The following is a 14236-nucleotide window of genomic DNA, read 5'->3' as shown; positions in this document are numbered from 1 at the left end:
ATTTCTGACTAATAGCGCTACAAATTAGTAGTAGCTCAGTGGATAATTTCATGCAGTGTTTGTGATCAGTAGTATCGTGTTGGCCCTTCACCCACTGAGAAGTTGCAATTGCTGGGTAGGTCTTCCACTCGCTGGGTAGGTCTTCTTTATCCCTCCAGATGACTGCCCGCCTCAGCCTGCCCCGTTTGAACACCGCATCGTCAGTGCCAAGCAGGTGCCCATAGATTCCTACTACGCAGTGCGGCCCAATGAGGTGCTGGGCGGGTGAGTGTTCATCTGTCTATCTCTGCCCTGCCACAGCCTGGACGAGGCTGCACTCTGTGTCTGGACTCCTGGCTGTAGATAGCTGTCTGTAGGTGGCTGTCTGTAGCTGTCTGTACATAGCTATCTGTAAGTAGATATCTATAGGTAGCTGTCTGTAGATAGCTCTATGTAGGTAGATGTCTGTGGGTGGCTGTCTATAGGTAGATGTTTGAAATAACATAATAATTACTAAAATACAATAATACGAAATGTTAGATTGTGTTAATGCAGTAGACTGCATACAGTCTATAGTTAGTACAGATGAAGCTCAGAAGATCACTATGGACATCTATGAACATCTATGGACTATCTATGAACTACTTTATCTATGGACATCTATCTAGGATGAATCCACATCGGAATCGTAGCAAGTAAAATAATCAGAAGGTCAGAGCACAGTAATTTCAGTAATAACAAACGTGTGTTGAATTCACAGAATAGAATTCAGAGAGAAATGTCTCCCAATTTAGTCATTATGCCATTTCTAGGTTGACTAAAAATAACTTTCTCATCATGTGATACCTGATATCTACAGTCCTGATTCCTGATACCTGATACTTAACAGCACTACCTGCTTCCTCCAAGACACTGCATCCTCTCAGACTCAGACATGAATCAGACATGGGGCCTCCGTATCGTGACATATTGGTGTGGTGTCAGTGAAAGGCAGGATGAATGTGATCAGAAACATTGTGACTTCTTATGTTCAACAAATTGCAATGGCCTGAGCTTTCACCCTGAAGCAGGGATTATGTCCACAGCGTAATATTTTTTGATTGGGTAGGTTAATCAGTTTACCAGAAGTACGTTCAGTATGCATCTCCCTTAATGATGACAAGACCAGCACGAATGTACATCTATTTTAACAATGGCATCTGCTAAATGTTGTAAAATGTAAGACTGAAAACAACCCCACCCAAAGACACGGGGCCAGGCGGAGTGTCACCATGGGAGGCACCCTGCATCTGCCACTAATGAAGACTTTGAGACTTTAATTATCTGTAAAAGTTTTGCGAACTATGTCCCATATGTTATAGTCCTCGCTATAAGTTAGAATTGGAGGGTGTCTGTGTATAAAAATTCCAATTAGATTTATCCAGAACAGATGTAAATGCCCTCTAATTACAGCTTGCATTCTGTTAACCACATCCTCTTTTTTTCCAAACCAATGCATTGGAGTAGAGAAAACAATTTTGTCATTGACTAATGAATCAGAGACAGCTCAGTGCCTCTGCATCCAGGACTAAGATCTAGTTGGTTTAGAATCTTTAGGTATAGTAAAGAATCTGATCTCGTGATCTCATGTTTATTTCTCTTAAGGACATATACTGAAGTTTATTTATCTTAAGGACATATACAGAAGTTTATTTCTCTTAAGGACATGTAATACAGTTTATTCCATTTTTCAAAATGCCTCTCAGCTCCATTCCCCTTTGGGAAAAGGACACAGCAGCTAGCAATTGTAGTTCAGTGCTATCAAGACACTGTCAGCTTGGCATTTGCCTAGTTATGTACTCTCACAATAGCAGTGCAGATAAGAACTGGCAACCGAGACACAATTTGCCACAGCATCCAGGGGCAAATGCAGGCATTGGTGGAGGAGGGGGTGGAAGGGGGCGGGGGTGTTGGTGGGGAGTGGGGTTGGTGATAGTGTGTGGGAGGAGCAGATAGCATGTACTATTGAGGCTGAACAATTCATCCCCATCACCCCTCCACATGAGACTCAAATAGGCCAGTGCTTGACTCAGCAGGGCCAGTTTATTCTGGGTAGGTGTTAAGCAGGTCTGTTTGCATGGGCTTTCTGTGTCTGTGTTCTGTGGTAGCCACAGGAACTCTGCCCTGTGCAGAGAAAAATAAACTCACAGTTAACTGTCAAAAAAACACAGACTGATATACTTTCACGTGGGCAGAATTGACTGGTTATTCTTGAAATTATCTCTGGTGAAATGTATTCTTGCATGTGAGACCGAGAGGGAGAGAGAGATAGAAAGAGAGAGAGAGATTTATGATGAATTCAATTTTAAGCACACAAATATGATGTCATTTCTGTGCCAAAACTAGGGGACGCAAAAACACAGGGCGAAAAACATAAACATGCACGTTAAAACATTTCGTGAGAGTATTCACCTCACAAGCATAAATATTCAACTCGCAAGTATAAATGTGAATGTTGCGAGCACAGAAAGTCAAATTTAGTGTGCGTTTTTGTTATTGTGCGCGCTCAAACTGTCTATTTTCAAGCTCAAGTGTTTTTTTCCTTCTTGATTTTAGTACAGTGCTCGCGTGACAAGCACAGTTGCAAAGGTAACACTTTCTTTTTTTTTTTTTTTCCGAAAAAATGTATTTGGAGAAAGTCAAAGTAAGCACAATACAACATCGCATTTATATACAGAATACCTCCACAACTTTCTCCATTTTTCCACCACACATCAACCAGGTTTTATAATAAAACACACACAAAAACAAAAATGTTCCCCAACCCCCCCCCACCACTCATGTCCCATCATAGCACACCACAATCAACACGCACACTGCCAATAGCAATAGCTACAGAAAAGCCACAACACTTGTATGGAAGCACACATTCAACCAGGTAATACCTTTAAGTTGGAAAAATAGGATATAAAGGGCTGCCATTTCCGGAAAAATTTATCTGTACACCCTCTTTGAGTGTACCTTATTTTTTCTAATTAAAAAAAACATGACGTCCCTCAGCCAATAAGAAATAGAAGAGGGCTTGGTAGATTTCCAAAGTAACAATAAGCAGCGTCTTGCTAATAAGGAAGTAAAAGCTAGAATGCCTCTTTGCATAGTGCCAAGTGCGATAGAGCGGTCTGAAACCCCAAATATAGCAATTAGTGCACAAGGTTGTACCTGAACTCCAAGAACAGTGGACAGTATAGTAAAATAACCCGTCCAAAAACATTTTAGTGCAGGACAAAGAAAAAACATGTGGCCAAGGTCACAGGGGGAACCATGGCATTTATCATACCATAGCTATCTTCCACTTCTGGATACAATTTAGAAAGCCTAGATTTAGAGAAGTGTGCCCTGTATAAAACCTTAAACTGAATTAATCCAAGTCGTGCACAAGAGGTAGTAGAGCGTATACCATCCACGGCCTGTTCCCAAATGCCTTCTTCTATCTGAATTCCAAGTTCCCCTTCCCATTTAAGGTAACACTTTCTAATGCGCATGAATTCATCGATTCTATAATACCATACCATACCATACCAACTTTATTTATAAAGCACTTCACGAGTACTGCAGCAGATACAAAGTGCTGTACACTAGATAGATAAAATATACAAAGATGTAATAAAAAGACTGAAGACAATTAAAATAATTATGATCCTGGGTACAAACTAATTAAGTACAATACTAAAAACAACCAACACAGTAAAACAAGCAAAATCAATGTCTCATGCTTGGTTAAAAGCCAGGGAATAAAAATGTGTTTTAAGATTAGATTTTAAAATAGACAATGTTGGTGACTGTCTAACATGTAATGGCAATGCGTTCCATAGTGTCAGAGCAACAATGAAATTTTTTTTAAATTCAATTCAATATTTAATTGGAAGCCAGTGTAATGCCACGAGAGTGGAACTAATATGATCGAAATTTCTAGCCTTAGTTAGCAGTTAGGACTTAGTTAGCAGTTAGGACTTAGTTAGGACTCTAGCTGCAGCATTTTGTACACGTTGTAGCTTCTTTATGGATTGTTTAGAGCATCTATTTAGAAGACCATTACAGTAGTCCAATCTTGACGAGACAAAAGCATGGACCAGCTTCTCTGCATCAGCTAATGAAAGTAAGTGTCTCAGCTTGGCGATATTATGTAAATGGGAAAAAGGCAGCCTTAGTGACATTGCATATATGTGTGTCAAATAAAAGATCTGAATCAATAGAGATACCTAAGCTTTTTGCAGTAGATTTAGGTATTACTGAAAAATCATCTAGGGTAAGGGAAATATCAGACCAAATGCTTCTAGCAGCTTTAGGTCCAAGGTCTCATTGGAATTTAGTTGAAGAAAATTAGATGCCATCTAGTTTTTAATGTCCTGGACGCAGTTATCAATCTTGAGTGTAATAGTGATATCATCTGGATTGGAAGATATATACAACTGAGTATCATCTGCGTAGCAATGGAAGCTAATACCATGCCTACAAATGTGCCCAGTGGTAGCATATATAATGAGAATACTGTGGCCCAGTACAGATCCTTGTGGGACACCATATTTTACCTTAGAACGCTCTGAGCATTCGTTATTTACTATTATACCACAGTTAGTTCCGACCCTACAATGTGATTGGCTGAGAGGCGATCTAGGAGTGCCAATATTACATGTTATAGCACTGTAACCGAAGCTCTCCATGTATTACTCTGCCACATACAGGTAATCTAGCAACGAAGCGGCGTTTACAAGCCAAACAGCGCAACTACAAACAAGTATCAAAAGTATCAAAATGAATTACACGGATTTAATTAAATCTATTGGCTTCGAAACCATTTGTTTCGATCTGAAACTGGAGGATGACGTTATAAATGACCAGCCTGATTCCTCCAATGAGCCTCCAAGGTTTGTCATGCTTACAAATAATGATTTGGATGAGCTGGAAATGCAGAAAAACGAAATCAATACCGTTAAACAAACGTCCTGGGCTCTTAACGTATTTACATCCTGGTTAAAGAGCAACAACACTGCAGTCGATTTTAGTATTATCAACAAAAATGAAATGAATCAGCTTCTACGACGTTTTTATGTCAGAAACGTGAAGGGAGAGTTATATGGCATCAGCAGCTTCGTTGGTTTAGAGCTGGACTGAACATATACCTGAACGAATCAGCCGTGGATGGTCAATAATTGTACTTTATTTTTAATAAATACAACTTTATCAACAGTTGTTTTTGTGTATATTTACCTCTATAATATTTATTGGGTAAGGCTGTTCCAGTGTTGTGTAAGTTTAGCAGCGAGCCATTGAATGGAACTATTTTAACTGGCGGAGTGTTTTTAACCAAACAGGTCGTATTTTCTCGTCCTCTTTTACTCAAAATCTTTCAATAAACAGCGATAATGGAACTGTGGTATAATCGCAATAATACACTTATTATAATATTATATTATTATTATTATTATATATAATAATAAACTCGGCCTGCGGCCTCGTGCCTACGACCGCAGCACAGCAGTGCCGATATTACCCGTTATAGCACTCCCTCTCGTGTATTACTGCGTCAGTACAAATTGGTAACAACCTGTCAGGTAGGACCTGAACCAGGAGAGTGCTTGACATCTTGTGCCAATGAGTGTCTCCAGCCTATTAAGTAGAATATTATGATCAATGGTGTCAAAAGCAGAACTGAGGTCTAGCAGTATGAGAAAAGAAATGTGTCCTTTATCAGAGTATCTTAACAGATCGTTGAGTACTTTGGTAAATGCCATTTCAGTGCTGTGATGGGGTTTAAATCTAGACTGAAATAACTAAGACATGTTCTGTCTGTAAGAAGGAAGAGAGTTGTGAAGAAACTACTTTCTCTAAAATTTTGGATATGAATGACAGATTAGAGATTGACCTATAGTTGGACTGTTCCGGGGGGTTAAGACCAGGTTTTTTAATTAGCGGCTTGATGACTGCAAGTTTAAATGAACTGGGAATGTAGCCCAGGCTCAGAGAATAGATAATTATGGTAAGCAAAGGTTCTACATTGCAATGCAGTAATTCTTTAAGTAGATGGGTTGGTACGATATCTAGTATGCATGTGGAGGTCTTAGCAGATTCCACCAGTGAAATAAGCTCCTCACGACCAATTGGGGAGAAGGACTCTAACAGGCATAGTTGCCAGGTTTGCGGTTTTCACACCAAATTGGGCTTGTTTGAAAGCCCAGCCGCGGGTGAAAATTCTGGGGTCGCGGGGTGTGGTTTTTTGGGCTACTTTTGAGTTGGGCTAGTGAGTTGTGCTAGTCTTTAGTGATCTGAGACTGTCTCAACCCCACATCATTGATTCTGACGTGAATAACTATCTTTGAGTATTTACGTTTAGCCAGTACCTTTAGATTAGCTCTGATGTCAGGCACTCTAGCCCCCGGGATACACTTGACTATGGCCGCTGGTGTCTCTACAGGGGTCGCTACATTCACGTGTCGGAGCTGAGAGTCTCCTATCACCAGAGCTCTTTTAACAGGTCGCTCAGTCGGTGTATTGCTCAGAGGGGGAAACCTGTTTGACACGGGAACCTGAGTCAAACGGTGCTCAGCCCTACGGTTATGCCACCGAGACATCATCCATTCGCCCCGCTGTGAGGGCTCTAATGCCAAAGCTGAGGGCTCGCTAGCTACGGCTGTGCAAACCGGGCCTGCTACACTAACTGCGCTAGCTGCTACCAACTCTCTAGGACTTTCTAAAGCTTGGATGCGTTCCTCTAAATGCGAAATTTTCTCCGTCATAGAAAATTAACAGATTAACTAAGAACTTTTATTTTTACTTATATTTTGTGTAATATAAATTACATTTACATCAACTGAGAAGTGAAATGGTCTCCTTGAAGGGAGTTGAAAGGCATAATATGGCTGTCTCCAACTGTAGACCTAACAAATGGAACATTAACAATCCAGACAGCAAAAATGTGCTTGATCTCTCATCAATCTGTACATCTCTAGGGCTCATTAGTTTAAATTTATTCCTCTGTCTTAATTTCACTCATTAAGTATAACACATAGTGGATGTTAAGAACATGCACAATTTTATTATATAATTAAGATTGAGACAACACTTATGACAACTTGAGAATGAGATAACTCTTATGTTCTAGCTAATTTATATCCAAACATGGAACCACTTTATATTCCTGATTTTATTTGAATGTCCATTCCTAGTATAGAATGTAAAATAAATAAAGAACCAGGTTTTGAGATGCAAAGAACCATTAAAGCTTTAAAATGATTATTTGAGTTGGCAAGGTTCCATATTTAACCATTTCTTTTAGAGAACCCATGAACCCTCCCTTTTGTACCAGCTGTTAGGGTGTACCATCTGTTAGTTTAAATAATACAATTGTTAAAGAAGATTAACCATAGCTCTGGTATAGGCCTAATTAAGTGAGTGTAATTCAATGATTGCCAATTCAGAAGCACATAAAGGCCAAAACTGTTTGCAATGAGACCACTGGTGAAAAATGTCAATGTCCTTTAAGCACTTTCAACTGCTCTGTACACTGGCTCACCTTGCAAGTTAAACCTATTTGGTTGCTAATCAACTTGGTTTGCTCTCTAGTGCTAGCTACCAAAACTAACATTATTCTTCGTAATGTTAATGCGACCAACATGACACTAAAACCAGAATCCTGAACTTCGTGTTATAGCTATATATCTAAGCCAGCTAGCTTGTTTAATGTTCCACTTAAAGCATCAGTACAAAAATCCATGACCACGTTAGTAAAACTTATCAAAGGTATTACATGTTATTACGTATTAAGACTGTCTATTAAATTATATTTATAAGTTAGATCAACCCAAATTTTACTTTTAACCTGGATGGGTAGCTAACTCACCTTTCTACATTCATCGTGCTCTGCCATCGTCTGAAGACTGTACTGTCAATCACAAAACCATCAGCCAATAGCATTCACTGAAATAAACTCCCATGAGACCATCCCCAAAGTGCCATAACCACCCATGACCCCGCTACCAAAATGCCCAAAACGCCCCTTGTCAAAAATCACACAAAAAATTGCTGAAGCAAACATGCTTGTCGCACGAACACCATCATAAAATCTAGAAGGAAAAAACACTCCAGCATGAAAAAAGCATGCATGAAATTTGGCTTTCTGTGCTCGCGACTTTCGCGTATATGCTCACGAGTTGAATACGTTTGCAAGTTGAATATTTAGGTTCACGTAATGTTTTAACATGCCCTGTGTTTTTGTACCCCCTAGTTTTGGCACGGTACTGACTCCATACACAAACTGCGCCGGTAAGGTTATTCATGGATTTTCCATGGTGTTCCTGTAGGGGGCGTTTTGGCCAGGTTCATAAATGCGCTGAGCTGTCTTCAGGTCTCACTCTGGCTGCCAAGATCATAAAAGTGAAGGGGATGAAAGAAAGGGTGAGTACAGATCAGACCACACACTCCACCCACACACATTCTACCCAATCACACATTCTCTTCATCAAACCACACACTCTCCACCCAGCCACACACACTCCACCTGACCATACACACCCTCCACCCCACCACCCACTCCAACCAACAACACTCCACCCAACCACACACTCTCCACCCAACCTCCCCACAATACACTCCACCCCACCACACACACTCCACCCTAGACCACACACGCTCCACCACATATTCCACTCTACCACACACTCTCCACCCCAGACCACCCACTCTCTCCTCCTCACTACACATTCTTTGTACCTGACCACCCGCGCTTCTCTGCCCCCACCTGCAGGCTCCATGTTCTGTCTCACACCATGTTCTGTCTCACACCATGTTCTGTCTCACACCATGTTCTGTCTCACTCCATGTTCTGTCTCACTCCATGTTCTGTCTCACACCCTAACCCAGCTGTCAGGTCGTCTCTGTCTCTAAGTTCAGATCCTGCTCTTCTGCATCTTTGAGCTTCTCTGTTTCCTTCACACTCTTATGTTCTTTGTTTGCTGTCCGCCTTCATCTCTTTTTGCTTCTCTTTTGTTCTCTCTGTTCTCCCCCTCTTCTATTTCCTTCTGCTCCAATCTGTCCCTTGCTGTGTTCCTGTGAACCGATTTGTGAGTGATGAGACTTACACTGCTGCACATGCACAGATAATTGCCCGCACTGAAACGGAACAAAAGAATCATGCATTCAAGCACAAAAATATACAGCAAGATACACACACATGCCCACATATATGCATGAGCAAGGGCACACACACACACACACACACACACACACACACACACACACACACACACACACACTTTTAATGAGTATGTTTACATTTTTTGCTCCCAATGGTTACATTTTCAAAACATGACAACATCTAATGCTAGCACTGCTCCCTGGGCCTGCAGTCTTGTCAGTGCAGCACAGACCACAGCAGATCCATACTGCAGCAGATCCATACCTATGCTTAATCTGTAGTGTTGCCCTCGTCTCTCTGATCAAGCATTAGAGTGATTAGGCTCAGTGGCTGTGCTGATGTTCCCAGACAAAGATGGACATATGAATTTTATTATTATTATTAAGCCTTTATTTAACCAGGTAAAATCCCATTGAGATCACAGATCTCTTTTGCAAGAGAGACCTGGCCAAGACTAGTAGCAGCAACAAAGCATTCTAACAAAAACATACTCAAACAACAACATAATACATATACATTTATACAGAGAAAGTTTAGATTCAACTGACTTCACCATTGCCTTAAAATTGGTACAATCTATTGCATTCTAATGTCATTTTGGAGGTTGTTCCAAGTAGTAGATGCAGAAAACCTAAACACAGTCTTCCAAAATTTACATTTATGGCATTTGGCAGACGCCCTTATCCAGTGCGACTTACATTTTTATCTCATTTTTATACAAGTGAGCAATTGAGGGTTAAGGGCCTTGCTCAGGGGCACCTCAGTCATGGCCTCAGGTCTGGGAATCGAACCCACGACCCTCCGGTCACAAGACCAGTTCCCTAACCACTAGGCCATGACTGCCCTATTCAGTCCAAACTTTAGTGATGACAAATTGTAGCACATCGAGAGAGCAAAGATTGTGATTTCCATACTTCACATTTCATAAATTAACAGGGAGTTCACCAATAATGGCTTTATAAAAATATACCAATGACTAAGATGGCACACACAAGTGAAGACCAGTTTACTTTAGAATAGAGAACACAGTGGTGAGATAGAGGACTACAGTTGGTAATAAACCTTAAAGTGCTGTGATACACACTGTCCAGCTTATTCAGACACTGAGGTGAAGTGTTCATATACAACATAATCAATAACATGAAGAAATGTAGACTCAACCAAAATCAAGCCTTATTTCTGTAGTAAAATCCTTTATTATTACAGATTTATTCATTTTCATTAAAATATAAACAAAACACATTTCATACAACAAAACAATACAAATAAAATTAAAATGAAAGGCAGCAGAAAAAGAAAAAAATTCTTATGATATCCAAGTAAAGTCTTTTATTTATTAATGAATGACGTTAACACCCCACTCTCATCACACACTCTCCTCCTCATCACGCTCTCTCCTCCTAATCAAATACTCTCTCCTCCCCATCTTATGCTCTCTCCATCACTCACCCTCATCACACGCCGACCCCGCCTCCATCACGCGCCGGCCCTGCCTCCATCACACACTGGCTCCACCCCACCATACGCTTGTCCCCGCCCTTATCTTACACACTACTTGCTCTCTCACACTGGCAGTACACGGGCGTTAAAGGTCTGCTGAAGGAACCCAGGCAGATCTGTGCATGTGACCACAGAGAGGATTTCTAGGGTCATTTTTGGAGAATAGTGAATTGCAGAAGCTGAGTGTAGCAATTACAGGGCTGGCATGGCTGTCAGCCTCAAGCTAAACTATGACCATCACTGCTCTGTGGTGCCGGCAATGCTTAAAGTGCTGCAGCCTAGACACAAGACCCAGATTTGAATGTTTATTGCTGCTGTTCTCATTCTTTCAAGAATGTTTACACAAGAATGTGTTTGTGAATGTGCAGCTCTTGAATCACACAACCCCGGTAAGACTTAGACATTCAAGAGCATCAAAGATCCTTCACTATGATTAATTTGCTTCTGTGTTGTTTTGTTTACTCTTGTGCCCTGCCTCCCCTCAAATTGTCTCTGTGTCCATCAACCCTTCCAGGATGAGGTGAAGAATGAGATTGGGGTCATGAACCAGCTAAATCACGTCAACCTCATTCAGTTGTATGATGCGTTTGAGTCTCGAACGAACCTCACTCTCATAATGGAGTAGTAAGTACAATGTTCCTCCCTAAAGCACCAAACTAGGGAGACAAAAAGGAAAGGGAGAAAACATGGTTTCATAATTTCCCATGTGGGTGGGAGAGTTATAAATACAGCCTTAATTTACTGCAACTCACATGACACAATGATGTATGCTGTAGTTAACTAGGCTTTGATGCTGCATCTGACGTTATCCATTAGACCCTCATTTGCAAGACAAATTCCCTTTCACTGGCAGTTTTGCATCTTTCCCTACTAGACACACCCACATAACAGTTCACACCACAGTGAGGCTGCCTCGTCTTCTGTCTTCACCAGACAGAGAGCCCAGATATACTCTGCCTGCCATCCTTCATGTTGATTAAACAGTGATGCATCAACATATTAGCTCTGTTCCATAAAGCAGACTGTTCTATAAAGTAGACTGACTCTGCTCTATAAAGCAGACTGACCCTGTTCTATGGAAATGCATTATGATGCAGACTGAAGGTAGATTAGCAGTGCAGTCCCAATATGGATGCCATGAAAGCGGCGGTGATTCTGGCCGTATGCAGCAAAAACGCACAGGACTTCTTAAGAAAATGAGCAAACATGCAACTCAGCCTGGCGTCTCTTGTTCTGGCCATGTGTTTGTGTAGTGTGGAGGGTGGCGAGCTGTTTGACCGAATCGTGGATGAGCAGTATCAGCTGACGGAGCTGGAAGCCATCGTATTCATGCGGCAGATCTGTGAGGGCGTGCAGTATCTCCACCAGCAGTACATCCTTCATTTAGACCTGAAGGTGAGATGATCTGCAGCGCTCCACAGTGAGCGCCTTGTGTCCCTGTAAAAACCCACTAATGACTCACTAAGGGCCTGGCTGACAGAAGCAGGCCCATGTTAGTCTGTTCAGTGGGCCTTGTTATAGTGCTGGTGAAACACCTGAGCACTACACAGTGTTCAACACCTGACTAAGCACTACACTTTACAGTGATCCCATTCTGAATACTGCAATAGATGACATGCAAGCTTTGAATTAATCAGTTTTATATTATGTAGTTTTATCAGTTTTATTAGTTTGTCACTAGAGGCATATTAACAAAAAAAATTTGTTTATTTTTACAACAGCCTGAAAACATTCTGTGTGTTAGCAACACTGGAAACCAGATCAAGATCATCGACTTTGGGCTGGCGCGAAAGTAAGAGAAACCTACACATGTACACAGTCATCACCCTGTATCTCCTCCTCCAGTGCACAGTCACCACCCTTTAGCTCCTCCTACCATGTACAGTCATCACCCTTTAGCTCCTCCTACCATGTACAGTCATCATCCTCTAACTCGTCCCATCATAGTCATCATTTTCTAGCTCCTCCCCTCTCACCAGACACTCTCTGTTCACAAACAGACAGCTGGAACTGTAGCTCAGGTGGTTTGTGATGCTGGAGTTGGAATAAAACACCTCCAGTGTCTGTATTTCTGCTCTCTGGCTCCCTCTTGTCCACATGATTCATCACACCAACATGGTGGTATCACCCTGCCCCCACACTCCATTTAGTAACCATGATCACCAGCACATCTCCACCCACATGCCTGGTCAGAGACGACGGGCACAAAGAGGCCATGCGTAAGACGTTTTGTTCTTACAGCGCATGGAGAGCAGTTTAACTGTAAGATGCACATTGTGTTTGTCTGAGTCATCAGCCCTGTTTTGTGTTCTGCTTATAAATATACTGAAATTCAGAGATGACGAGCTTCTCTTTGCAGTGTTTTCTGTATATGCAATATTACTTTAAGAATGGATCCTATAATTAAAACTATGTAGAATACTCAGTATAAGTTCCTGCAGCATTCCACAGCTGCCTTGTGGTTTGTGGAGCTCCAGTGCAGTGGTCTTACTTCTGATGTGTGTTGTGACCCCCAGGTATCGGCCCAGAGAGAAGCTGAAGGTAAACTTTGGGACACCCGAGTTCTTGGCACCGGAGGTGGTCAACTATGACTTTGTGTCATTTCCTACGGACATGTGGAGTGTTGGTGTCATAACATACATGCTGTAGGTTCACATGTGGAGAGAGGTTGGGCTCAATCGATAACATCACACTCTGCAGCCCAAAGCTTAAAGCTGACCCTAACTCTAACCCTAAAGCTGATTAAATATACAGTTGTGATCAAATTTATTCAACCCCCACTAAAATAAAGTGTTTTGGCCAGTTTGACATTGATTTTGATCATTTCAGTCATCTTATTTACAATTATATCAAAGAGGCACTTATAAATTAGACAAATATAACATAATATTTATGATGGAATAACCACAAATGTCTTTACTGTGCTCACATCATTATCAGTTTTATTCAACCCCCTAGTGACATTATTTTTTAGTACTTAGTACAACATCCTTTTCCAGTTATGACAGCTTTCAAGCGTGAAGCATAGCTTGACACAAGTGTCTTGCAGCGACCTATGGGTATCTTAGCCCATTCTTCATGGGCAAAAGCCTCCAGTTCAGTCACATTCTTAGGCTTGCGCACTGCAACTGCCTTCTTTAGGTCCCACCAGAGGTTCTCAATTGGATTTAAGTCTGGTGATTGCGATGGCCACTCTAGAATGTTCCAGCCTTTCATGTTCAACCATGCTCTAGTGGACTTGGATGTGTGCTTCGGATCATTGTCCTGTTGGAAGGTCCAACGTCTCCCAAGCCGCAGGTTTGTGACTGACTCCATCACATTTTCCTCCAAGATCTTCTGGTACTGAAGGGAATTCATGGTACCCTGCACACGTTGAAGCTTTCCTGTACCATTAGAAGCAAAACAGCCCCAAAGCATAATTGACCCCCCGCCATGCTTCACAGTAGGCAAGGTGTTCTTTTGTTCATAAGCCTGGTTCTTCCTTCTCCAAACATAGCGCTGGTTCATTGTCCCAAACAGTTCTAATTTAGTTTCATCTGACCACAGTACACTGTTCCAAAACCTTTGTGGCTTGTCCACATGACTTTT

The 14236-nt window shown here is 41.5% G+C and overlaps 1 protein-coding gene across 1 annotated transcript in view; it reads left to right on the top strand.

Moving 5' to 3' along the window:
- The window catches only part of mylk3 (myosin light chain kinase 3), a 32211-nt gene that overhangs the window by 10764 nt on the left and 7211 nt on the right, over window positions 1-14236 (top strand). The window contains exons 5-10 of the mRNA XM_077000720.1: window positions 159-264; window positions 8316-8409; window positions 11163-11272; window positions 11902-12043; window positions 12370-12440; window positions 13165-13293. Coding sequence (XP_076856835.1) covers window positions 159-264; window positions 8316-8409; window positions 11163-11272; window positions 11902-12043; window positions 12370-12440; window positions 13165-13293 — 652 coding nt within the window. The remainder of the gene's footprint in view (window positions 1-158; window positions 265-8315; window positions 8410-11162; window positions 11273-11901; window positions 12044-12369; window positions 12441-13164; window positions 13294-14236) is intronic.

The sequence above is a fragment of the Brachyhypopomus gauderio genome, chromosome 1 (genome assembly GCF_052324685.1).
Source record: "Brachyhypopomus gauderio isolate BG-103 chromosome 1, BGAUD_0.2, whole genome shotgun sequence".
Taxonomy (NCBI): Eukaryota; Metazoa; Chordata; class Actinopteri; order Gymnotiformes; family Hypopomidae; genus Brachyhypopomus; species Brachyhypopomus gauderio.
The sequence above is the reverse complement of the archived record's forward strand: the minus strand, read 5'-3'. Positions and strand labels throughout refer to the sequence as shown.